At 42.5% G+C, this 24,737-nt stretch overlaps 1 protein-coding gene across 1 annotated transcript in view; it reads left to right on the forward strand.

Moving 5' to 3' along the window:
• CPA4 (carboxypeptidase A4) overlaps positions 1-17,516 on the forward strand; it is a 32,824-nt gene extending 15,308 nt beyond the window's left edge. The window contains 9 exon segments of the mRNA XM_082473194.1: positions 4,031-4,132; positions 5,430-5,525; positions 6,302-6,412; positions 7,565-7,655; positions 9,080-9,279; positions 9,390-9,449; positions 10,389-10,473; positions 14,455-14,503; positions 14,821-17,516. Coding sequence (XP_082329320.1) covers positions 4,031-4,132; positions 5,430-5,525; positions 6,302-6,412; positions 7,565-7,655; positions 9,080-9,279; positions 9,390-9,449; positions 10,389-10,473; positions 14,455-14,503; positions 14,821-14,959 — 933 coding nt within the window. The 3' untranslated portion in view covers positions 14,960-17,516.
• The last annotated feature ends 7,221 nt before the right edge of the window (positions 17,517-24,737 follow it).

A 24,737-nucleotide genomic window follows, 5' to 3' on the forward strand; every position in this document is an offset into this window, starting at 1 on the left:
TTTTATACAGCAGGTTCTTATTAGTTATCCATGTTTCAATTCTTTTCTAATTCTTTGTTTATCTCCCACCAACACCTAAGAGCATAGTGAAACCCAAACTGAACATTTTCTCCCATGTGCATTGTTCTTTTCTTAAGCAACCCCTCAAAGAACACCATGAAATAATTGCAATCATTTCCAGTCCTTGTAATTCAACCTTCTTATACCCCACCAGAATCCCTGTATTTTATTCACTCAGATTAAAGTGTTTCTTATCCCAGGCAAATAGACAAGTGATTATTTCCAAGGTTAACCAAATATTTCCACTCATTTATCATGACTACTTATAACATATATTTATTCCATAATGTGTTTTGGTGCTGTGTTTAGTTAGAAATCACTTATATAGATTACTGACTTTCAAGGTAAGCCAACCCTTCAAATGAGAAATTTAGAGCAGAAGAATTTTATATGATATTGGAATTTGAGGAACCAAGAAGGTCTGGAATGGAACTGAATCACATAGCATACGGTTTTCTTAGGTCCCTCAATGTCTTCTTCCTTAGTCTGGAAACTCTCTACTAACTCAGGAACACACCCCAAATCTAAATTGGTATTCTCCTTCCTATAGCTGAATATATGTTGTTCTTTATATCCAAAGATAGAGTTCTTGGCATGCTTTTCATGAGGCATATACTTTGAATTATTTTTCTTCTAGATGAGGTTTTTTTCAAAGCTTGACCAAATATTTCTCCTTCTTTCCCAGGATTGTCAGTAGCTTTGTTTAATGTGTACACTTCCAGCCGCACTGCCCCTTGATCCCTCTTGTGACCAATGACATACAGCTGCAAAACACCTGGATAAAGTTAGGAGTTCAGTCCAGGGCCATGGACGAAAGCAGAGCTAAGGGCCCACACAGGGATCAAACCCATGACGTTAGCCTCATTAACATGGGGCACTCCCTAGCTGAGCTAACCAGTGGCAAATGTCACCCCAGATTCTGGAAACTCCATCCCCTCACCTGCCTGCTGCAGGAGCCTCTCTTTCCCATCCACTCACTTTTGTTCTCTGGCTTTAGGTATCACTGTCATCTGGCTTACAGCCATCTATCGTTCCCTGCAAGGCCTTTTGCTGTGGGTTGGTGTACCATCTCCCTTCTGACTTGTTCATATTCAGTTCTTTTTAAAAACAGCTTTTAAGAGCTCATATTCCACAATCACTTGGGCCTTCTTAGGTCTCTAAAGGGAATTTCATGTTTGTCTCTGCCAGGGTTTCTAGTTTCAGATCCTTTGTGTGTATTGTTGTGGTTGCTGTTATTGTTGTTAGTTTTGTGGGTAAGTTTTCCCCTGATGTTGGCAGTGTGAATTTGCACCCCTCATCTGGACACAGCTTGGTGTTTTAACTTTTCCTGGGTGACTCTCTTTCCTCTCATGACGCAGGGCAGGCATCTGACGTTCTAGGGTCAGTGGGTAGAGTTTCCAGGCCCTTTGCATGGCCATAATTACCAATTCCCAGCTCTCAAGTTCCAGCTCCTTGCCCCAGGCAGGGTCCATTGCCCTCTGCTCCTATTCCTGGTTGCTGTAAACTCTCGGTGCCTAAGGTAGATATCTGGTCCTGGGGCTTCATCTTCTGCCCTTTACTGTGTTAGCTTGTTCCCTCTTCATTTCTGGCACCCACAATTTTTCCTTTTTTTGGCTTTTAAATTTGGCTGTGACTCATTTTCATTGTATTTTATCTGGATTGCCTATATATTTGGGAGGTAGTTTCTTGCTTCTGCTCAATCTGCCGTAATGGTTGCAAGTCTGATAAATCCTTTAAGCTTGATTTTATTCTATATTGATTGCACATTTTCGTTCTTGGTAAAGCTCCTTCTTTCAATTTTAAGGTCTAAACAGAAATTTGTTTATTTCCTTATTTCAACCCTCAAAAGGTTTGAACAACTAAGATGGATGAACTCCATTTAAATCAAACTTTTTTTTTTTTTACTGAAAGCAAGTGGAAGCATTTGTAGCCATGATTTATACAGCTCTTCACGTGCCCTCTCAAAGCCTTTGAAGAATCATTTCCAAAGTGGGGTGCTTGTATGGCAGGGTGTAAGCAAGATGGCCCACTGGGATGGAGAAATAAACTATTGCAACTTCTATTTATATTTCTACATATATTTGTATTTATTATTATTTTTAAAATAAATTTATTTTTTTATTTTTGGCTGCATTGGGACTTTGTTGCTGTGCGTGGGCTTTCTCTAGTTGTGGTGAGAGGGGGTTACACTTTGTTGCGGTGCGTGGGCTTCTCATTGCGGTGGCTTCTCTTGCTGTGGAGCACGGGCTCTAGGTGTGTGGGCTTCAGTAGTTGCAGCACGTGGGCTCAGCAGTTGTAGCTTGCGGGCTCTAGAGCGCAGGCTCAGTAGTTGTGGCACATGGGCTTAGTTGCTCCGCAGCATGTGGGATCTTCCCAGACCAGGGCTCGAACCTGTGTCCCCTGCATTGGCAGGCGGATTCTTAACCACTGCGCCACCATGAAAGTCCTGTATTTATTGTTAATGCAACAATTTTTTTTAACATCTTTATTGGAGTATAATTGCTTTACAATTGTGTATTAGTTTCTGCTTTATAACAAAGTGAATCAGTTATACATATACATATATCCCCATATCTCTTCCCTCTTGCGTCTCCCTCCCTCCCACCCTCCCTATCCCACCCCTCTAGGTGGTCATAAAGCACCGAGCTGATCTCCCTGTGCTATGCGGCTGCTTCCCACTAGCTGTCTATTTTACATTTGGTAGTGTATATATGTCCATGCCACTCTCTCACTTTATCCCAGCTTACCCTTCCCCCTCCCCGTGTCCTCAAGTCCATTCTCTAGTAGGTCTGCATCTTTATTCCTGTCTTGCCCCTAGGTTCTTCATGACCTTTTTTTTTTTTTTTTTAGATTCCATTTATATGTGTTAGCGTACGGTATTTGTTTTTCTCTTTCAGACTTACTTCGCTCTGTATGACAGACTTTAGGTCCATCCACCTCACTACAAATAACTCGATTTCATTTCTTTTTATGGCTGACTAATATTCCATTGTATATATGTGCCACATCTTCTTTATCCATTCATCTGTTGATGGACACTTAGGTTGCTTCCATGTCCTGGCTATTGTAAATAGAGCTGCAGTGAACATTGTGGTACATGACTCTTTTTGAATTATGGTTTTCTCAGGGTATATGCCCAGCAGTGGGATTGCTGGGTCATATGGTAGTTCTATTTTTAGTTTTTTAAGGAACCTCCATACTGTTCTCCATAGTGGCTGTATCAATTTACATTCCCACCAACAGTGCAAGAGGGTCCCCTTTTCTCCATACCCTCTCCATCATTTATTGTTTCTAGATTTTTTGACGATGGCCATTCTGACCGGTGTGAGGTGATACCTCACTGTAGTTTTGATTTGCATTTCTCTAATGATTAATGATGTTGAGCATTCTTTCATGTGTTTGTTGGCAATCTGTATATCTTCTTTGGAGAAATGTCTGTTTAGGTCTTCTGCCCATTTTGGGATTGGGTTGTTTGTTTTTTTGATATTGAGCAATGCAACAATTTTTGTTTCTATTTTTTGTTTTATAATGTACATAATATACTTGTGTGTTATTATATATATTCAGGGTGCATGCTGAAATTTTTTTTTAACTGATGGAAAAAATGATAAAAAAGTTTGAAGAGCAGTGCTTTTAAGAACCTTGGCTAAATGGGACCCTTGCTGATTATTGAGCCTAGTATAGTGCAAAGGGCCACACTGTTGGAGCAGTACCTGCACAAGTCTCTCTACTCTAGTTTAATGGACTATAATTTTGTGGACAAATAAAATGTGTTTTTCTCTAGAAAACTGTAGAAATGGATTCTTAAGCAGTTGCTTAAGAATAAGCATTCCATGCCGATAATATTGACAACCCCCAGGTTAGGGGACTGTAAAAAATCATTAAGATCAACAAGATAACGTTCACATATACCCACCCAGAGCTGAACAAATTTTTAAAATGCCCCTGTGTTTACTTTTTCACTGTTCAGATTTACCATGAGATAGACAGCATTGCCAGAGATTTTCCTGACTTGGCGAGCAGGGTGAAGATTGGGCATTTATTTGAAAACCGGTCAATGTATGTACTGAAGGTGAGGCCCCATGCACTTTGAAGGGCCCAACTGGACTCACGCTCCTGGTTCCTTGTGTCCAGGATTCCGCCCTCACACCTCTGAAAGAGGCAGCTTTTTAGGACCTCCTTGACTTTAGGGAGGAAGGTGAGGTGAGGAGACATCTACCCGGGTTCGAATTTGGTCTGACAGAGGGTCCCCTGCTTCTGCCTAATGTGGGAGGAGTTAGTAGGAGCACATCCCATTCCAAGTTTTGGCTGAAAGGCAGAATCAGGAAGAGGTGGGAGGCGGTTAGTGTTCCAGAAAGCTCTCAGGTTGGCCACAGTCTTTTCCCTCCATTCCCGTCTTCTGTAAATATGAAGACAAATTGGGATGGGCCTAAAAATTCTATTTTGCTTTTTAGGGGTCCTTATTGGAAAAGCAATCTAGGAAGCTGATTTTAGGGTTGATGTAGTTTTAAGCCCAGTCTATGATCCTTGGCTGCATAAAGCCTAATTTCCAGATATTTCTAACAGATTTCAGGTCTATATTGGCAAAAGAAGTAGAGAATTTATGGCAGTGACATAAATTACATAAATAATCCAGCCAAATGAATAAAAAGGAATTTGGAGATACAAACCATGGAACAAGTGATGGTGCCTAGAATTTGTCAAACGCTTGAATCCATACGGGCCCTGAGGAGCCCAGGTTTATAGCAATGGTGAAATTACCAGTGGGAGAAGACCTGCCATTGAGCTTGTTGCCGTAAAATAATCTATATAAATTTAGATTATTTGCCAACTGATGGAGACCCTTACTTCATTAGCACCAAGCTCTGACCCAAGGGGGCCCCACACTAAAAAGCAGCAGCCAGAATTCATTTCATACTGTTTACAAAGAGCTATAGTGAACCCTCCATTCCTCATTTTAAAACTGATTTCGTTTATTGCCTCAAGTAGAACAGGCTGGTTCATGCACTTTTGTGTCTCTCTCTGTTGGGCTGCCATTTGAGGTCTTTCAAGAGGCATAATAGTATCTCTAATCACACGGGCATTATAATTCACAATAGCAATTGTTTCCCCTTCCTATTTGCTTCCAACCTTGGAGTGGCTCAAGCTGCCTGGAGCTGTAGTGCTGCAACTGGGCCCTGCCAGCCAGCAAATTAAGCTCCCTAGTCACGAAGAAGCCCGATAAAGGGATGGTGCCCTCAGACATTTGGTCTCTGAATGATCTTAAATGGATTAAATGAATAGGGGCGAGCTGGGAAGAGGAGAGGAGAGGTGAGCGGAGACGCAGGCGGGCAGGAGGGTCATTTTCTGGCCTCTTTTTCCTTCCACAGTTCAGCACTGGAGAAGGCAGGCAGCAGCTGACCATTTGGCTGAATTCAGGTATCCATTCCCGGGAGTGGATCTCACAGGCCACGGTGATCTGGACTGTAAAGAAAGACATGTTGCCTTGTATTAGCCCAGAATTCTGGTGGGCCCAGGTTGCCCTGCAGCGTCCCACACAGCTAGACCCTGGAGACGAGATAGGAAGGCACTATGCACAGACATGATAGGCTGGGGGGTGCCTTTTCTGATTGGATAAGCAAAAGATCAGAGCCCCATAGTCAGGCCACTGTGGCTAAATGACAAAGTGCATTCATAGCAGCAAGCAAGCTAATGAGCTGCAGAGGTGGCCCTAAAACACTGACCCATAGTCAGTCCCGCAGGAAGGGAGAAGGGCCTTCTCAGTAGCAAAGCTCAGGTAAGCTTTACCTTTAGTCCCTTTCAGGCCCCCCAGACCCTCAGGGACATCATGCTATCTCCATGTCCCTCTGGAAAGTCTACTTTAAGCCAGCACCGGTGGAGGAGGGGTGGTGCAAGTGGAGGATCCATCTTCCCTACCCCTAGCACGGGGAGGGGGGCTGCTCAGATTCCTAATAACTGTTATGATGGGCGGCTCTCCCCTCCCCTGTTCCCGCGCCCTGGAAGGAATGAATAAACAAGGCAGCCCAGGACTCAGTGAGGTTGATGTCATCAGGCAACCATGTTTCCCCAGGTTTTGAAGTGCTCTGTGGGCTTTGCAGAGCGCTGCACCTATGAGGGTGGCAGGGAGGCTGCAGAGGGTGGATGCTGTTCTAGGAGTTGGGCATCTGGGGAAGATACACGGACTTAGACCTAGCAACCCAGCCTGCAGGGCACAGCTGACAAGCTCGTTGTCTCTGCTTAGACTGTATCTGACTATGGGAAGGATCCAGCCATCACCTCCATCTTGGAGAAAATGGACATTTTCTTGTTGACTGTGGCCAATCCTGATGGATACGTATACACACAAACTCAAGTGAGTAATACTGACAGAATAGGCTGGGTTTGGAGTTAAGACTTTTTTGTTGAATTCCTTGCTTTGCAACTAAATAGTTGTATGACCTTAGAGAAAACTTCCACAAAATGTGCACATTAGGAGCTTCCTTGGGGTCTCATTTTCCAGTCATTCTCTGAGCTGAGAGTCACTAGGGAATATTTTTTTCTTAGAGAGGATAGTCTAATGAACTCCCTATTATGGATCTTGAACAATTATCAACACTTTACCAATCTTCTTTTCATTTCTTTCCCTCCCACACATTTTTCCTGATGTATTTTAAAGCAAATCCCAGACATAAGGTTACTTCATTCAAAACTTCTTTAGTATTCATCTCTAGCTGATGATAATTAAAACAACAAACAATATACCACTATCAACTGTAAAAAATTAATGGAAGTTCTTTAATATCATCTGATATCCCTAATTATCTTTAAACTGTCTTTTGAGACAGTTTGTTGAAATCAGAATCCAAATAAGGTCTGTACCTGCATTTGGTTGTTACGGCTCTGCAGGCTTTTTTATTTTACAGTGGTACCCACCCCCACCCCTCCACATATCTTTTAAAATGTCATTCATTGTTGGAGAAACCAAGTAAATTGTCCTGTAGAATGTGTCACATTCTGAATTTGCCTGATGGCTTCTTTGTTCTATGCCATTTAATTTATTCCCTCATCTCCTGTATTTCCTATTCACTTGTGGTCAGATCTAGATGCTTGATTGGAGTCAGGTTAATTTTTTAGGCAAGGATAAAATAGTTGCCGTGCACTTCCTATCACATCAGTGATCACTGAGGCCCATAATGTCCATTTGTCCCACTTTTACCGAAGCCCGAAGTTATTCAGTGGACTCAGATGGTGTCAGCCTGGGTCCCATTAGGGCATTTTGGCGAGGTCCTTTTCTCCGGGCCAGAAGGGCTAAGCCTCCTCTCTCTGGGGCATGAGAGGAGACTCCGCAGTTAGTGAGGGCTGAAGCCCCGATGATCCTCCAGATCTCTGGAGTTGCCTCCAGAGCTGCAGGCAGCTTGTCCCATCTACGGTGCCATCTCCGTCATAGGCCCCCAAGGAAAACCTTCACCTCTCCTGTGCCCTGACCCATCTCTGAAGGTTGTTCCTTCCTTGGTGAATTTTTCCGAACCGATTATGGAGGAAGACACGGTCTCTAAATCCTGGAAGCTCCTGCGTTGGTACCGATCCAAATAGAAATTGGAATGTTAGTTTTGCAGGTAGGTGGGGGAGACAGTTTTTAAATCCTGCTACCCCTGGGTAGCCTGGTCCACAGGCCTCTGAGCTGGCAGTGAGGGAGCTGGTTTCCAGGCTAGCTCCATTGCTGGTTCATTGAGAAACTTGGATAAGTCCCTTATTCTCTCTATGTATCATTTTACTATTATTATTATTATTATTTGTAATTTTGAAAGGGAATGGCTGAACAATTCCTGTCCTCCTGAGAGAATGCTAGTATTTTAAAAACTATTCTATCTTAGATATATAAATTCATGGGCCTGCTTTGTAGCCTGGCCATCCCGGCTTCTGGGCAATACCGGATGGGTGGAAGGGCTGTTGGTGGCAACTCAGAAGAGAGCAATTAGCACCGTTACCCCAACAGGCAAGATCACATTGTGAGGATTAAACTACAGCAGTTTACCCTTAGGTGTGTAAATAAGAACCTCAGCCCTTTGATGTCATGTAAAGAGAATGAGAATTAGGAGTCCTGGGTTCTGAGTTCCAGTTATTTAAAAATCATCCCCACAATAGTGCCAACTATGTGCCAGGTACCTTCCCATGTATTATTTATTCTTCTGACCTAGAGAGTGAGTTTTCTTATCTGAAATGAAACAATTGAAGCTCAGAGACCATCTCAAGAGCATATGGTTGATAAGAATTAGGATCTAAACTCACTTTTGAATTTCAAAGCCTGAGAGTTCTCTTTCACTATTCAGCTGTACTGATGTTTTGTTTTTAATGTAATGTTTTAATGTAATATTTTAATGTAATGGTTTTAATTCTCTTACTTGCATAGAAATAGCACAAAAACCATTGGGGGAAAAATAATGTGACTGTGGGAAAGGAGCTGATACAAATGTGGGAATTGAGGGCATCAAAGTTAAGTCACAACAGGGATGGTTTCACACATACACCAGATACCTTAGAGGCCTATATTGTGAGGTAATACAGAAGGCAATAATTCTAAATACCTGTCAAATAATCAAGAGATTTTAGCCACAACAATAGATTATTTTTGGCAGCACTTGGCCATTAAGATCTGAACCAAGAGAATGAGTTGACACCAGAATAAATGGAGTCATTTTCATTATTAATTGGTATTCATATTAATTATCTAGAATACTTATTAATTGACAACTCACTGTCAGGTATGATATTAATTATTTATGACAACTGTTGGTGATACAATACAAGGTCAGCTCTCTCCATTTAGAGGAGTCCTACCAGTTTTCCTGCTCAAGTGTGGCAGATCCAGCACCCCACTGCCACACCCTCCCTGCAATTTACACACACTATGGACCAGATTCTCAGGGAGAAGCTAGCAATGGCCTGCCCATGCCTTCTCCCCCTCCTCTGGGTAGAGTATCCTGCATTTCTGTTTCCTTAGCCTATGGGTTAATGTTTCTGCTTGGGCCACCCCCCACAGGAGAGGGAGCCAGTGACAACCCTTGCTCCGAAGTATACCATGGAGCCCACGCCAGTTCAGAAGTGGAGGTGAAACTGGTGGTAGATTTCATTCAAGAACGTGGGAATTTCAAATGCTTCATCGACCTGCACAGCTACTCACAGCTGCTGACGTATCCATGTGGGTACATGGTCAAAAAGGCCCCGGATGCTGATGAGCTGGTAAGCGGGGCTGCATCCAGCCCTGGGCATGCTTTTCCCCTGGGTGCTGCAAAGTCCAGGAGCAGGGCTTATTTCAAGAAGCCCCAGTGTTCTCTCTCTGTTCTTTGCAGTGTGCCATCAGGCCTACTGGGAATAGGAAGAAGATGATGCCTCTTATTTCTGTGTTTGCTGTGAGTTCCAAGAACCACACCCAACCCTGTCTTTCCTTCTCACTTGTTTTTCTGACCAAAACGTATTGCAGACCCACTGCTTGCCAAGAACTGTGGGTAGCATTGTGGTGGGCAAGGGGGAGGTGCTCCTCACTTGATGTAAGGTAGAGTTTAAGTAGGATGTAGGCCACAGCCTAGGGGTGCTCTGTGTCACATGCAATGACTCACCCAGGATGTGAGCAGGCACTTAGGGTGAACTGACTGGAGTAGGGCTGGCACCTGCAGAGTGACTGCAGGCCTCTCTCTCCACGCTGGTCTGCTTGAGTGTGCCCCTCTGCCCGGGGCCACAGCTAGCTCACACGCCTCTCAGCAGATGCAGCCCCACCCAGGGCTGGCCAGGTGTGGACTAGATTCTGCTCTCAAGGAGGTGCTCTGTGTAGGGCACATCCATATATGGCGTCCCTGTCTCCACCTCCACTCTGGGAACACCCAACTCTTAGAAGGTTTTCTCTTGAACATACTTGCCCTTCCCTCATGTTCATGAACATGACATTCCCTTCCCTCAGGATAGGTGAAGATGGTGGTGCCTTTATTAGATTTTTAATGTGCTGGTGAGCAGCCTTCCAGATCTGTGAAGAGCTTGAATACAGCTCCTCCAATTTGAGTTTATAATATACATGCTTCAGAATGCTTATCTGGTCTTCTTCCACCTCTCTCCTTACCCCTTGCCCCAAACTGGAAGTAAAGAACTGAGGATAAGAGAAGGAGTTGGAGGAACCATACCATTTCCCTCACTTCATAGTCAGGCCTTTGCTCTGGTTGGATGGGAAAGAAGGAGACCAGGAGGGAACATTGGGGGTGGGGTCGGGAATTTTTCAAACCACTGCAGTACAGAACAGTTGAGGAATGTCTGACTTCGGGATCCATTCTTTCTCACTCTGATGATTTCCCCACTCCTAGGATGAGGTGGCAAGGTGTGTAGCCAAAGCTCTGGCTTCCCTGTCAGGCACTGAGTACCAAGTGTGTCCTACCTGCACCACTGTCTGTAAGTACTCACTGAGTTTATTGGTTATAAGGAAATGCTTTGAGAGGACATTTGAAATGGAGCGGGAGAAGAGCTGCAAGTCAGCCTTCCTACGTTGTAGTCTTTTTTTTTGTTGTTAATGATAGGCTGAATTTATGTCAAGTCTGTGTGATGGTAGCTGTTGCGTGCGGCCATCTTCATCAAACTGAGGTGGTGGTACGGCGGGTAGAGGGGACCCCCTCACCTTCCTGTCCAAAATGAACACGTGTTGAGCATAACAGGCTTAGGTTAGGGGTTCCCCCCGACAATCATTAGCATTGAGCTGAAAAAACAAAAACAAAAACAAAAACTCTACCAAGACTTCAGACCTGAAGATGGTCGTGAGGCCCATCACCTACAACTCAACTCCAATTTGAGGAAATACCCTTGTTTTGGTTTCTCACTGACGTGTTTCATCTGAGCATTTCACTCTATTCCTGCTGAGATCCTTCCAGTTCCCTTATTCTGTGAGTCTGATCTTTAAATTTTTAGGTCAAATTGAAGGATATGATTATTCTGCAAGGCCCTAGCTATAAATGGGAAACAGAAACAAAAAATGTGGGGAGCAAAGCTCCTTTTAAGCAAGTGCGCTTATTTTCCCCTCCTGTGCCTCTTCTGTAAATAGTTTTCCAATAGTTGGTCCACCTCAAAGCCCCTGCAAACTTGTTGATAATTCTTTCCTTTTCCATACTGTAACTTGCTCTCCTGTCCTACCTACTTAGCCCTCAACTAGCTGTTCCCCTCAGTCTTCCTCTTCTGCGAAGATTCTCCAACCCACCTCTTGGGTCCTCCTCTGTACTCTGATCTCAGCACTCTTGTCTGTGTTTCACATGCCCCCAAGCTGCATAAAGCACTCAGCATGATGCTGGTGGTTGTGTTGCTAATTGCAGCAACAATCCAGTAATTACTCATGGTTTATTATTACTAGTGTTGTTGAATGGGAGCTCCTCAGAGAACAAACACATCAGGAGAGGTTCTCCACCCTCTAATTAGTCAGAACTGAGTCCTACACCAGAGAGAGCTAAAGGAACTTGGCAGGAGCCTTCTGAGGAGGTCCTCTCAAAAGATCTTTGTGGGTCACCAGGGTCCTGGCTTTTGGGTCAGATGCCAGTTTAAAGAATGGCCTTTTCCTCCCATGTCAAAAACATTCTTCTCCCCAGCATAAGCTGTGCCAAAATTAAGAGATACTCATCAGATTCCTCCAGCAGAAGAGGAGAAAGGGTCTCCTGAGCATTGTCCAGGATACATAATATTTCCTACCTCTTTCAAGAGCCCATCTTCCGTAATTTTTATAGGCTTTGTCTGCCCTCCTTTCTTCCCCAAAATGAAACCAATTTTTATATAAAAACACTCTAACTCCCTGGGTTATGGTATGTGTTATATAAGTAGTTGACATTTGTCCCTTCAAGTGCTGAACTTTTCCTTAGATTAATCATTTTAGATGAAAATAATTCTAAAATGGGTTTTCACACTTTCCTGCCTTCTTAAACAGAGTATGTAGAAGAGACTTAAGCTCCTTTCTTCATGACTGAGTAGCCTTCTGAATGTCAGTTGTTGTATCTTGAAGGCCTTCTGTGCTGTACTGGACTGTTCAATCCTTTTGCTGAACAGCGCAGCCTGTTTTTCTTCTTTAACTCTTGTGTCTGCTTTTTAGAGTTTTCATGTCTCCTTCCTCAGGCCACCTTCCTCTAGCAACCCTTTCCCCTCCTCTTCACTGATTCTGATCTACTAAGGGCTTGGAAACAAGTTCATTGGGCTCGTTTAGCTCATGGATAGATTGTGAGTATTAAGGATGTTCATGACAGCATTGTTTATAGTCACAAAAGACTGGTAAGCAACTAAATGTTCATCAGTAGAGTGCTGGATAAAAACACATTTGGTGCATTACCGCAATGAAACACTATGCAGCCCTTAAATGAGTGAGGTGGATCTGTATGTGCTAATAGGGAATAATCTTCAAATGTTAATTGAAAAATACAGTGTACAGAACAGTGTTATTAGTATGTTCCCATATGTGTTTTTTCTTTTTTTATAAATTTATTTATTTACTTATTTATTTATGGCTGCATTTGGGTCTTTGTTGCTGTGCATGGGCTTTCTCTAGTTGCGGCGAGAGGGGGCTACTCTTTGTTGCAGTGCATGGGCTTCTCATTGCGGTGGCTTCTCTTGTTGCGGAGCACGGGCTCTATGCACGCGGGCTTAGTAGTTGTGGTGCAGGGACTTAGTTGCTCCATGGCATGTAGGATCTTCCCGGACCAGGGCTCGAACCCATGTCCCCTGCATTGGCAGGTGGATTCTTAACCACTGTGCCACCAGGGAAGTCCCCCATATGTGCTTTTTTAAAAAAAAAGAGTAGGTAGACTTAGCAGGGACGCAAGTAAAGTGAAGTTCATGAACCTGATCACTTTGCTCAGCAGAGGTCTTCTTGGCCCCTTCCTGAATTTAAAATCTGTTCTGAAATACTTGAGCTTGCCATGTAAATAACTTCTAGAAACTTCTGGTGCCATTGCCTGTTTTTTTATTCAGCATTTTTCTCAGTATAGAGAAAGGCTGTGGGAATTACATAAGAATTTCAGAGAGTATAGGAGAGCCTGTTCCACAACCTCTGGGAGCATGTAATTGCAGCAGAAGCAGCATCTCTAGAAAATCACAAATAGTATCATGAGAAACAACCCTTAGGAACAGTGGAAAAACAAAGGGACCCATATTTTCATTTAACAGACATATATATTATATAATAAATGGACCCCAAGTCGGTTGAAGAAAGCATGGGCTTTGTCATCAGATGGATTGGGTTTAAATTCCAGCCTTGCCATTTTCCATCTATATTTTCTTAGATAAATTATTCATTCTGAACCTGGATTTTCTCATCTGAAAAACAAGGACAGTATTACCTCTCTCACTGGCTTCTTAAAGATTAAATGAGATCATAAATGTAAACTTTACGGTATGATGACTGGCTCATGGTAGATGTTCAACAAATGATAGCTGCTATTACATTGTTATTTTATTATTCAGTATCATCTACACTTTGCACTTTTAACCAGTTTCTTCTCTAGTAGAGTTTGACTGGAAGAAGCAGGAAAACAGGCCTCTTGCCTTTCGGCAAAGGGAAGTCCCAAGGGCTGTGCTTCTTTCTGTGTATCAGTTATCTCTTGAGATGTAAAAAACTATCCTAAAATTTAACAACTTAAAACAATAAACATTAATTTTCTTACACAGTTTCTGTGGGTCAGGAACTCAGGAGCTTCTTATCTGGATGGCTCTGGCTCAGGGACTCTCAGGATGTTGCACTGAAGGTGTCTTCCAGGGCTACAGTCATCTAGAGGCTTGATGGGGCTGGAGGATCTTCTTCTCAGATGGCTCACTCAGATGCCTGGCAAGTGAGGGCTAATTACTGGCAGTGAGTTCTTCACCACATAAACCTCTTTATAGGGCTGCTTGAGTGTCCTTACAACATGACAGCTGGCTCCCCAGAGCCAGTGATCCAAGAGAGAGCAAGGCAGAAGCCATGATATTTATCACCTAGCTTTGAAGGGCACGCACTTTCATTTCTGCAGTCTCCTGAAAAACAGGTCAAGTTGGCCCTGTCCAGTGTAGGAGGGCACAACACAAGGATGTGAGTACCAGGAGACAAGGATCATCATGGCTATCTTGGAGGCTGCCTGCCACACTCTCTAAAGATTTGCTTCCAGTGACCTGAAGGAGCCTACACAGTGAGTTGGTGACAAGATGGAAATGAGGATTTAAAATCTCTTGGATTGAGACTAGTGAAGACCCTCATGGTGCAGGACAATCTGAGACATAGGGATCAGGCCAGTGTTTATGTGCTGTAGGCCTGATGACTTTTAGAAATAACTGTAGATCCCTAAGGAACCACAGGTGGGCAGAGCTCCAGGCCCCTTCCCATCTAATCCTGAAAGGAACTAGGCTTCAAAGGTGTTTTCTCTTTTGACTTAACAGATCCAGCTAGTGGCAGCAGTGTTGACTGGGCATATGATAATGGCATCAAGTATGCATTCACTTTTTTTTTATAAATTTATTTTATTTATTTATTTATTTATTTATGGCTGTGTTGGATCTTAGTTTCTGTGTGAGGGCTTTCTCCAGTTGTGGCAAGTGGGGGCCACTCTTCATCGCGGTGCGCGGGCCTCTCTCATTATCGCGGCCTTTCTTGTTGTGGAGCACAGGCTCCAGACACGCAGGCTCAGCAATTGTGGCTCACGGGCCTAGTTGCTCCGCGGCATGTGGGATCTTCCCAGACCGGGGCTCGAACCCGTGTGCCCTGCATTAGCAGGCAGATTCTCAACCACTGCGCCACCAGGGAAGCCCTGCATTCACTTTTGAGTTGAGAGATATTGGGCACTATGGCTTCTTCCTGCCAGCCAACCAGATCATCCCCACTACAGAGGAGACCTGGCTGGGGCTGAAGACCATCATGGAGCATGTGTGGGACAACCTCTCCTAGAAGAGAGCCCGCTCTGTCTACATTTATTTATCCACATGTACACACACACACTGAGGCCAGTATTAAAGGGAGCTTATTCCTTCACAGGTGAGTCAGAGCCCTCTGGCTTTGTAGAGAACACAGGTCAGCCCCTCTCCAGCCCCCTTCCTTGAAGTTTGTGCATTCTGGTGGTGTGCTTAGAGAAGCACTTCTGCCACCCTGCTGTATTTTGGTCCTGCTGTTTCACTGAGCCCTTTGTATGCCTTTCCTTCCACATAGCTGGGTGGGCAGGCCACACTTGGGATCAACCCTTCCTGGGTGGCCTGTCTCTACCTCATTTTTAGAATAAAAGGATATGTGAAATGGTTCTGTAGCCTCATCCAATCTAGCCACGCCCATGACCTTGCTCTGGTGGGGGCCCCAAGGGAAGTGCTGTGGGAGATAATGTTTGTCTTTTAGATTGGTCTCGAAGATGACGCATAATTTCCTTCAATACATCTCACCTTTCTTGAACATATTTTTCTTTGAAAAATAAATCCCGAAGGGTCATCAGTATAGGTCATCCCCCTTTTCTGTTTTTGTTTATTTATTCTTAGTCTGAATACAAAGTAGAGGATCACTTCTCATCACTGGGCCAAAAATTCCCAGATACTACAGTTCTGATCACATTCTTCTCTTTATTATTCAGTGTAACTGGGATCCCAGAAGGGGATCTGTGTCTTTATAGGTACTGCTCACTCAGAAACCCTGGATGAAGTGGTGATCTAATAGCAGGATTGCTAAATTATCCCTATCTGTCCTAATGGGCTCCCCTCTACTTTGCCTTTTGAACTTAGTTCAAAGATCTTTCTCTCACCCTACTGGTCCTAAATCACTCCTCCAGCCTGGGTAATCTCCCTGCCCTGGCACACTACAATTTGTTCTCTGGTGTACCTTGTGTTTTCTTCTCCTGGTTTTTGTTTTTGGTCTTTAAAGTTGCCTTTTTCTATTTTGCATCCTGGACCATGAGTACCAAGGTGGAGCAAGGATTCATCAATCAGGCTCCTCTTGCTACATTCCTCCTTAGCATGTACCATCTGCCTTTTTTCTTTATTCTTTTTTTTTTTTTAATTTGCCTTTTTCAAACATGTCTGTAAATCTTATCCTTCTGCCTAGGATTTGTGCAGCATCTGGTGTGTGCTCATAAGCCAATAAATATTCAATATGAGTCTCCTGATCATCCTCTATTCTTCACCTTCACCTGAATGGAACCAAGCCATGGTTTTGAATATGCAGCTCTTTATAATGTCAAAAGTCAGTTTTAATCCCTGTCCACATCACATGACATGTAGGAAGGCCTTCTCCATCAGGCCGAGGGGCCTCCAGGGTAATGTTACCTTGGTGATTTCGCTCTGGTCCTGGGTCTAGTTCTTAGTTTTTCAGCTCAGAGGCTTGATATTCTCTGTATCCATATTGATTAGACTTGGGGATGCTGACTCACGCCTACAGGGCTCAGATGAGGCAGATGATAAAATCAGAATACGAATTTATTAACTTACATCATGGCATGTAACTGTTTAGTGGATTGGATCCTCACGTCGGCCTGAACAGTACATTCTCTCCCTGTAGGCAAAGATACATGGGAAGCCAAATTATAATCAGAAGGTTGTTTAGTGAGCAGGGCGTCAGAGCAAGGAAAGTTAATTACAGTCTATGATTAGAATTTTTAATGGTATCCAGCTCTAATAGCATGATACATCCAATTCTATAACCAGAACACACCTGCCAGCCAGCTGGTCGCTTGTGCTGGCTAGTCAGGGCTGCCTCAGACCAGACAATGCCTCAGTAGACCTGACAATGCTTGCCTCTGTGACTCGCCTGTAACCTGGCTCTATTCGTGGAACCCCCCTGCCCACCCCCAAGACTGAGATTGTCCTTTAGATTCCTTAAGAGAAAGATTTATCAGCAAGGCATTAAAAAGCCATAAAAGAATATCTGTGACTATAATAAAATTAAGAGCTATTAATTAAAAGACACCATGAAGAGAGAAAAGTTGCAAACTAGGAGAAGATAGTCACAACATTCATAATACACTCAACAGACGAAGGAGATGCAAAGAACTCCTACACATCAGTAAGAAAAGAACAAATAATCTGATAGAAAAATGGACAAAAGATATGAGCAAGCATTTCACTTAAGAGGTAACAAGTATTTTGATTAAAACAGGAAGAGATGATTACTGATGGAAGATGTACAAATCAAGACCAAAATGAAATGCGATTTTAAACTCATTCAATTTACATAAGTCAAAAAGTTGGAGAGGGTGAAGCTGGGGCGAAGTGAGAGTAGCATCGACATACATACACTACCAAATGTAAAATAGTTGGCTGGTGGGAAGCAGCAGCAAAGCACGGGGAGATCGGCTAGGTGTTTTGTAATGACCTAGAGGGGTGGGATAGGGAGGGTGGGAGGGAGGCTCCAGAGGGAGGGGATGTGGGGACATGTGTATGCATATGGCTGATTCACTTTGTTGTGCAACAGAAACTAACACAGTATTGTGAAGTAATTATACTCCAATAAAGATCTATTAAAAAAAAAAGTTGGAGAGGAGGTAGATAATAGGATCTTTTATACATTATTGGTCGGTGTGTGACTTAGTAAAATCACTTTGGAAAATAGTTGGGCATTATCTTCTAAAGTTCATACTTTATGATCCACCTGTTCCACCCCAGGCATAAACCCAAGAAATTCTTGTAGTATTCAACAGGAGACATAAATGAGAATGTTCACAGCAACACTGTTCATAATAGCAAAAACCTAAAAACAACTTAAAAGTCCACCAGTGGGAGAATGGGTGAATAAGTATGGTATTTTCACATACTGAAATATTATACTACAGTCAAAACAAAATTTAGTGTGATTTCCTTTCTAGAAAGTTCCAAATAACTGGGAAAATATATATATATATATATAATTTATATATACACATACACTTATAAGGAAGGCATAAAATTTGATAAAACTGTGTAAAAAAGGGAAGCAATAGTGAAATAAGTCAGACAGAGAAAGACAAATACTGTATGTTATCACTTATATGTGGAATCTGAAAAATAAAACAAACTAGTGAATATAACAAAAAAGAACAGACTCACAGATATAGAAAACAAACCAGTGGTTAACAATGGGGAGAGGGAAGAGGGAAGAGGGAAGGGACAAGATAGGGGTAGGGGATTAAGAGGTACAAACTACTATGTATAAAATAAATGAGCTACGAGGATATATTGTGCAACACAGGGAATATAGCCAATATTTTATAATAAATATAAATGGAGTATAATCTTTAAAAATTATGAATCACTTTGTTGTACACCTAAAACATATAATATTGTAAATCAGCTATAACTCAGTAAAAAGGGTTGGGGGAAGGGAAGCAAGGTATAGTAGGCATGCTCAGACCTCTTTTCCCAGTCAAGTGCACTCATCTGCAGCTGCTAGGAGTGTTGCCTATCCACAGCTCAAGGCCCCATCCTTCTCTGGAGAATTGTCCTTAGCCAAATGGGGCCTGCCTTACCTAGGAAGCCATGCACCTGCTTTCTCTTTATCACCTCCCCACACACCAGCCAATGACTGCCTGACTCGGGGTACAAACAGCTAGTCTTTTACTTCACGGTAGATTGAATACTGTGGTTCAGTGTATGCTTGACAGCTCTGAATCCAGCCTCCAGCAGATTCCATATCCTTGCTTAGCTTTTTTTCCCCCTGTCCCTCCCTGCTTCCCAAACTCCCCTTCTCCTGAGAACTCCCTCAGTAAATCACCTAAGCAAGAATCCCATCTCAGGCTCTACTTCTAGGGAAATGAAGAACCTGGGATTCTGAATGATGATTACCTTAGATGGGGAGAGACTCAGAGGTGAGATAAGGGTCAAGGCCCTATGGTGAAATGAAGGACCTTAGCTTTTGTTTTAGGTTATGTTTCTTTTTTTTTTTCAGGGAAAAAACCTAATTCAACAGCTAAATAAATAACCAAAGAAGTCGTGCCATTAACCAAGGATTATACTTAATCTATTTCTATGGACCTGAAATCCAATTTTTAAAAATGTTAACAAAGATATAGATATTTTTAAAAAAAGGTTTTACTATTCAACATGCATTTATTGAGAGTCTAATGTCTGCCAGGGACAGTTTTAGATGCTGGCAATGCAATGACAAACAAGGAGACAAAATCCTTTCTTGCATGGAATTTCATTGTATTTGGAGACACAGGAAGTTCTCAAGTAAACAATTAAATAAAAATTTTAATTTGGGTAATGAGAGCTGCTATAAATAAAAGAAAACTGGCTGCTGTCAGGAGAGTGATGGGTGGTGGTGGGGCCTCTAGATTGGAAATGTTAGAGAAGATGGCATCTGGCTTGTATTATAAAAGTCTTCTTACCTCTCTTTTTTGCATTCTTTTTATACTCCCCAAAACCATGTGGAAAATGTGGGCTAAATGTTATTATCCCCATTTTACAGGTGGAAAATCTCAAGAGCAATAGGTTTCTTGCCCAAGACAAATAATATCATCTGTCCTCTAAGTGAAGACCCCACTGAAAAAGGGAAGATCTAAGTCATAAACATTCATGGACACAACTTAAATTTCTGAAACACACTTCAGTTGAAAAGGCTCTTGTACCTCATCAAACCAGTCTCCATGGAATTTTCCACTATTAAGGACACTAAATAGGATGGAAAAGGGATAATCCATTGATATTGGAATAAAGTATTTTAGATTCTCTTTTTCGAAGTACTGGGGAGGGGGCTTGCTGAGCCATTTCCAGGTCTTACACCCAGTCCTGTTGGGGACAAAAAGAAGACCTTCTGTGAAGTAACTGGTAGGGTGAGCGATACTGTCCATGGCTGTAGATGGGATTAGCTGTCATCCATGTGCTGCCTACTTGAAACCAGAGCCACTCATCGAACTGCAGCCACCTGGGGACTGAAAGGCAGACCACATCCACTTCTGTCTGAGTTACACGTGGTGAGGGGCAGCCGAATAGCCCAACTCAGCCATGTGACCTTGGGCCATGATATAACCTCTGGGAGCCCTAGTTTCCTTATCTTTAAGATGAGAATAGTGACTATACTTACAACAGCTTATCAAGAGAATTCAGTAAGCTAATGTATTAAAGTCCTCAGCACCTTACCTGGAAGTAGAAGTACTCAGTATGTGTTAGCTTGAATTATTATTCTCACCAAGTGGTGAAAATTCATTTATGAATCAGGACATTGGCATTTTCCCTTATTAGAAGCCTTATTTTATTTTATTTTGGCCGTGCTGCATAGCATGTGGGATCTTAGTTCCCTAACCAGGGATCAAACCCTCGCCCCCTGCATTGCACGCGCAGAGTCTTAGCCACTGGACCGCCAGGGAAGTCCCATAGAAGCCTTGTTTTCTTTAGACTTATCTTGAGACTTAAAGATCTCAACAGTTCACAGAAAAGCACTAGTTGGATGTTGTCATTTTGAGTATCATTTCGGTTTTGAAATATTGGGGTTCTTTGGGCGCTTTCCTATGTTAAACAAATATTGATGCCCTTAAAAAAAAAATATTGATGCCCTTTTACTGGATTAATCAAAGGAACCTGGCCTGAAACCTTCACAGGTCCAGCTTCCAAGCACAACTGTGTCAAGTGTATAGGGTCACCATTGATTTCTACAGGTGCTGGGAAGGCCCTGCCTGCTATAAGTCTATTTTGGGTGAAGTTGAGGGTATGTTCCAGTTTTGGAAGGTCCTATGTAGATTGCGCTTCTTTTATGTCACTATCTTAAGAACAGCTATGAAGAATCTTTAAAAAAATTTTTTTTATATCTTTATTGGAGTGTAATCGCTTTACAATGTTGTGTTAGTTTGTGCTGTACAACAAAGTGAATCAGCTATAAGTATACATATATATATTGCCATATCCCCTCCCTCTTGAGCCTCCCTCCCACCCTCCCTATCCCGCCCCTCTAGGTTGTCACAAAGCATCAAGCTGATCTCCTTGTGCTATGCAGCAGCTTCCCACTAACTATCTATTTTACATTTGGTAGTGTATATATGTCAATGCTACTACTCTCTCACTTTGTCCCAGCTTCCCCTTCCCCCCCCCGCCGAGTCCTCAAGTCCGTTTTCTACGTCTGCATCTTTATTCCTACCCTGCCACTAGGTTCATTGGTACCATTTTTAGATTCCATGTATGTGTGTTAGCATATGGTATTTGTTTTTCTCTTTCTGACTTACTTCACTCTGTATGACAGACTCTAAGTCCATCTACCTCATCACAAATAACTCAATTTCATTCCTTTTTATGGCTGAGTAATATTCCATTGTATATATGTGCCACATCTTGTTTATCCATTCATCTGTCGATGGACATTTAGGTTGCTTCCATGTCCTGTCTATTGTAAGTAGTGCCGCAATGAACATTGTGGTACATGTATCTTTATGAATTATGGTTTTCTCAGGGTATGTGCCCAGTAGTGGGATTGCTGGGTCATATGGTAGTTCTATTTTTAGTTTTTTAAGGAACCTCCATACTGTTCTCCCTAGTGGCTATATCAATTTACATTCCCACCAACAGTGCAAGAGGGTTCCCTTTTCTCCACACCCCCTCCAGCATTTTTTTTTTGTAGATTTTTTGATGATGGCCATTTGAAGAATCATTTTTATCATTATTACCATCATCTTTATCTTTCTATTTGATGAATTCTGGAATTTTGCCAAACTAGACAGCTTGTAAAATAAATTCTCCCTACTATTTGTATTGAGCCTTAAATCATGAACACCAGCTGTTTCTTGTATTTGAAGTAAAGCTCCAGGTGTACTGGGGGCATCCAGAGAGCATAGGCAGTTTTTTCCTCCTTAGAATATATGGGTACCACGGTGTAGCTGGGCAATTTGCTCCTTTAATGCAGAAAGAGAATCTCATAGTTTTTGTATTTCCTACAAAGCTGAGCTCAGCAGCTAGTAAATATTTGTCGATTTGATTTGCTGTAGGGCAGCAAGTTAACAATCGCATAAACCATACTCTCAACAAGTTAGGGCAGCAGAAAAAGAGTACTTTTTCCGACAAATATTATCAGTGGAATTCTGGAAAATAGATAGGAATGTATGTCCCTAAGTTCTAAGAGAAACAGAGCATAAATTAAACCTTCAGAGATAAGGAAAACTTGATATTGTTTAAGTTGCTTGCATTTTTGTAATGATTTATAGTTTTAAAATGCTTTTATAGATATTGGATAATTAAATTATCACAACCACCTGGGGATATATGCAGGATGGGTATTATTATCCCTATTTACTGATGAGGAGTCAAAGAATTAAAGAGGTGAAGTAACATGTCCAGACATAGACAGATGGAAATGGTGAAGCAGATTCTCAAGGCCAGCTCTAGAGATTGCTGCTGAGAAAGCAATTTGAATGCTTTTAAAATGCACAGAGTTCCTCCAGTTCCTTTGGTCTCACAGCCCTGTATTATCTGCCTGGCCCCTGAAACCTTTGAGTTTCCAGGTTTGCAGTGATGAGAGGGAATTTAGGAAAGAAACAGGAGCCAGGTCTCCCTCTCTGGCTGCCATTGCTGGCTGATGATGACCACAATTGAGGGACATTGTGTGGTTCCCATGGGTCTGCCCCCTGTGCCTGCACCCAACATTGTCATCAAGGGACAATATTTTAATACTAAGAAATATCTGAAATGGACCAAAGACACTATATCCATCCATGAGGGACTTCATGCCCTTAGAGATTAGATAACCTATAGAACCACCTACTCCCATCTTTAACTTTAGCCTCTTGAAACCTTGATGACAAAATGCCCACTGCTCTCAACAAGGAGGTAGATATATTCTGTTTGAGTATTTAAACAACTTGGCCTAACCTTAGAAAATCATTAACCCAGATTTTGGGCTTATAATTCCCTCAAGGGCAGAGCCAAGGTTTTATTTATTTTGGGTCCGCAGTACCTAAGCACAAATTGGTGACACCTGCAGCAGAGTCAGCTGATCTACTTAGCTAACTGGCTGAGGCAGTCTCCCTTCCTCAGCTCTGAGTACCTTGCTATGGTATTGTTCTTTTCTGATGGATGTAAGAAGCACAGAGGTCAGGGAAAGCAAAGACCTGCTCTCATTTCAGCAAATCTGTATTAGAAAACTCAGAGATGTCAGGCCCAGTGGGAGAGGAAGGATGACCTATCTCATCATTGTGAAGTGGTATTTCTAAATGCTTCTAGAGGCAGCTGGTGGTTGAACAGGTATTAACTTGTTAAGGAGGCATGTCAAAGAAAAAGGCCCCAGATCTCCCTCTCTCCCTCCTGCCCCAGGGCCATCAATAGGATAAATATCTTACAGGCATGTTTCTTTATGTCCTCCAGGCTCCCTAGTGCCTGGCAGCAGGTCTAGGAGCCTTCCGTTTACTCAGGAAAACAGATGAGGGACTCATGTAGCCAGAAAGATATTTGTTCAAGCTGGAAAGTGGACAAATTGCTAGGCTGGAGAAGGCCTGATGATGAATAGCACCGGCCCTGGAAGAGGGTGTTTCCCTCCTACTCTTTGCCAGGGCTGCAGGGTGGTGGAGGGATATAGGTGCCAGCTCTGTGGTCTCAGAGGCCAATGGTATCATAACCTTTAGAAATTAAACCAAAAGATTGAGAAGAGGCAGTCCAGAGATAATTTTCCTTACTCCCAATAGAAGGAGAAATAATAACACATTGATCAATTTTTCCCTGAGTTGCCCAAACTTGATGGAATGTTTGCTCTACTAATATCAGGATTTTACTTTTTATTTCTCTGACACTTGGATCCAAATTTGTGGACTCGTCCTCAACTATTACCATCATCAATATTTGAGCAATGTAAGGTTCAGAGTAAAGTTGTTGCTTAGGATTTAATGGCCCTGTGTTCTAAATCTGTTTTTTTAACACCCTGAAGTGTCTGTCAAATTTCTCAAGATCTCAACACCCAAGGTATTTCTGTGGTCCCGGGAACCGAAAGGCCTCACTCTATTGCAAAACCATCTTCCAGAGTCAGGCTGCCTTCTCCCTTCATATATGATAAATTCCTGAACATGTATGTATATGAAATTTTAGCAGTAGACACAGATTATAATTAGTGTATTCCCAGTGAGCCAAAACCTTTCTACTCAAAGTCAAATGACAGCATCAGGCAATACCAGGGAGCTTGTCAGAAACAGAATCTCTGGCTCCACTCCAGACCTACTGAATCAGAATCTGCATTGAACATGATTCTCAAGTAATTCACATGCCCAGCAAACTTTGGGAAGCACTGAGCTAAAAATATATTTACTAATTACACCTCACCTCATCATCTTTTAGACAAGTGTTCTCCACCCTGGCTATATGTTAGAATCACCTGGGGGCTTTTGCAAACTAGTGATGCTTAGGTTCCATCCCAGACCAATTAAAACAGAATCTGTGGACATTGGTTTGTAAAGATCTGCTCAGGTGATACTAATGGACAACCAAGGCTGAGGACACTTTTTTTTTGTCTGTGCCAGGCGACTTGCAGGATCTTAGTTCCCTGACAAGGGATTGAACCCAGGCCCACAGCAGTGAAAGCACCGAGTCCCAACCACTGGACCGCCAGGGAATTCCCCCTGAGGACACTGTTTTGAACCCAATTTCCAGTGCCATTTTCACAGTGTTTTATACATGGATAAATTCTCCATGGATCTCTATGTTTCTGCACATCCAGATTATCTTTTCAAGGCTGTTAGAACAATAAATAGCTTTGGAAGACAGAGATAACGTTCCCTGTGAAGGAAAGATTTGTTTACTGTTCAGTATAA

The sequence above is a fragment of the Balaenoptera physalus genome (assembly GCF_965194825.1).
Source record: "Balaenoptera physalus genome assembly, chromosome: 8".
NCBI classification, from domain to species: domain Eukaryota; kingdom Metazoa; phylum Chordata; class Mammalia; order Artiodactyla; family Balaenopteridae; genus Balaenoptera; species Balaenoptera physalus.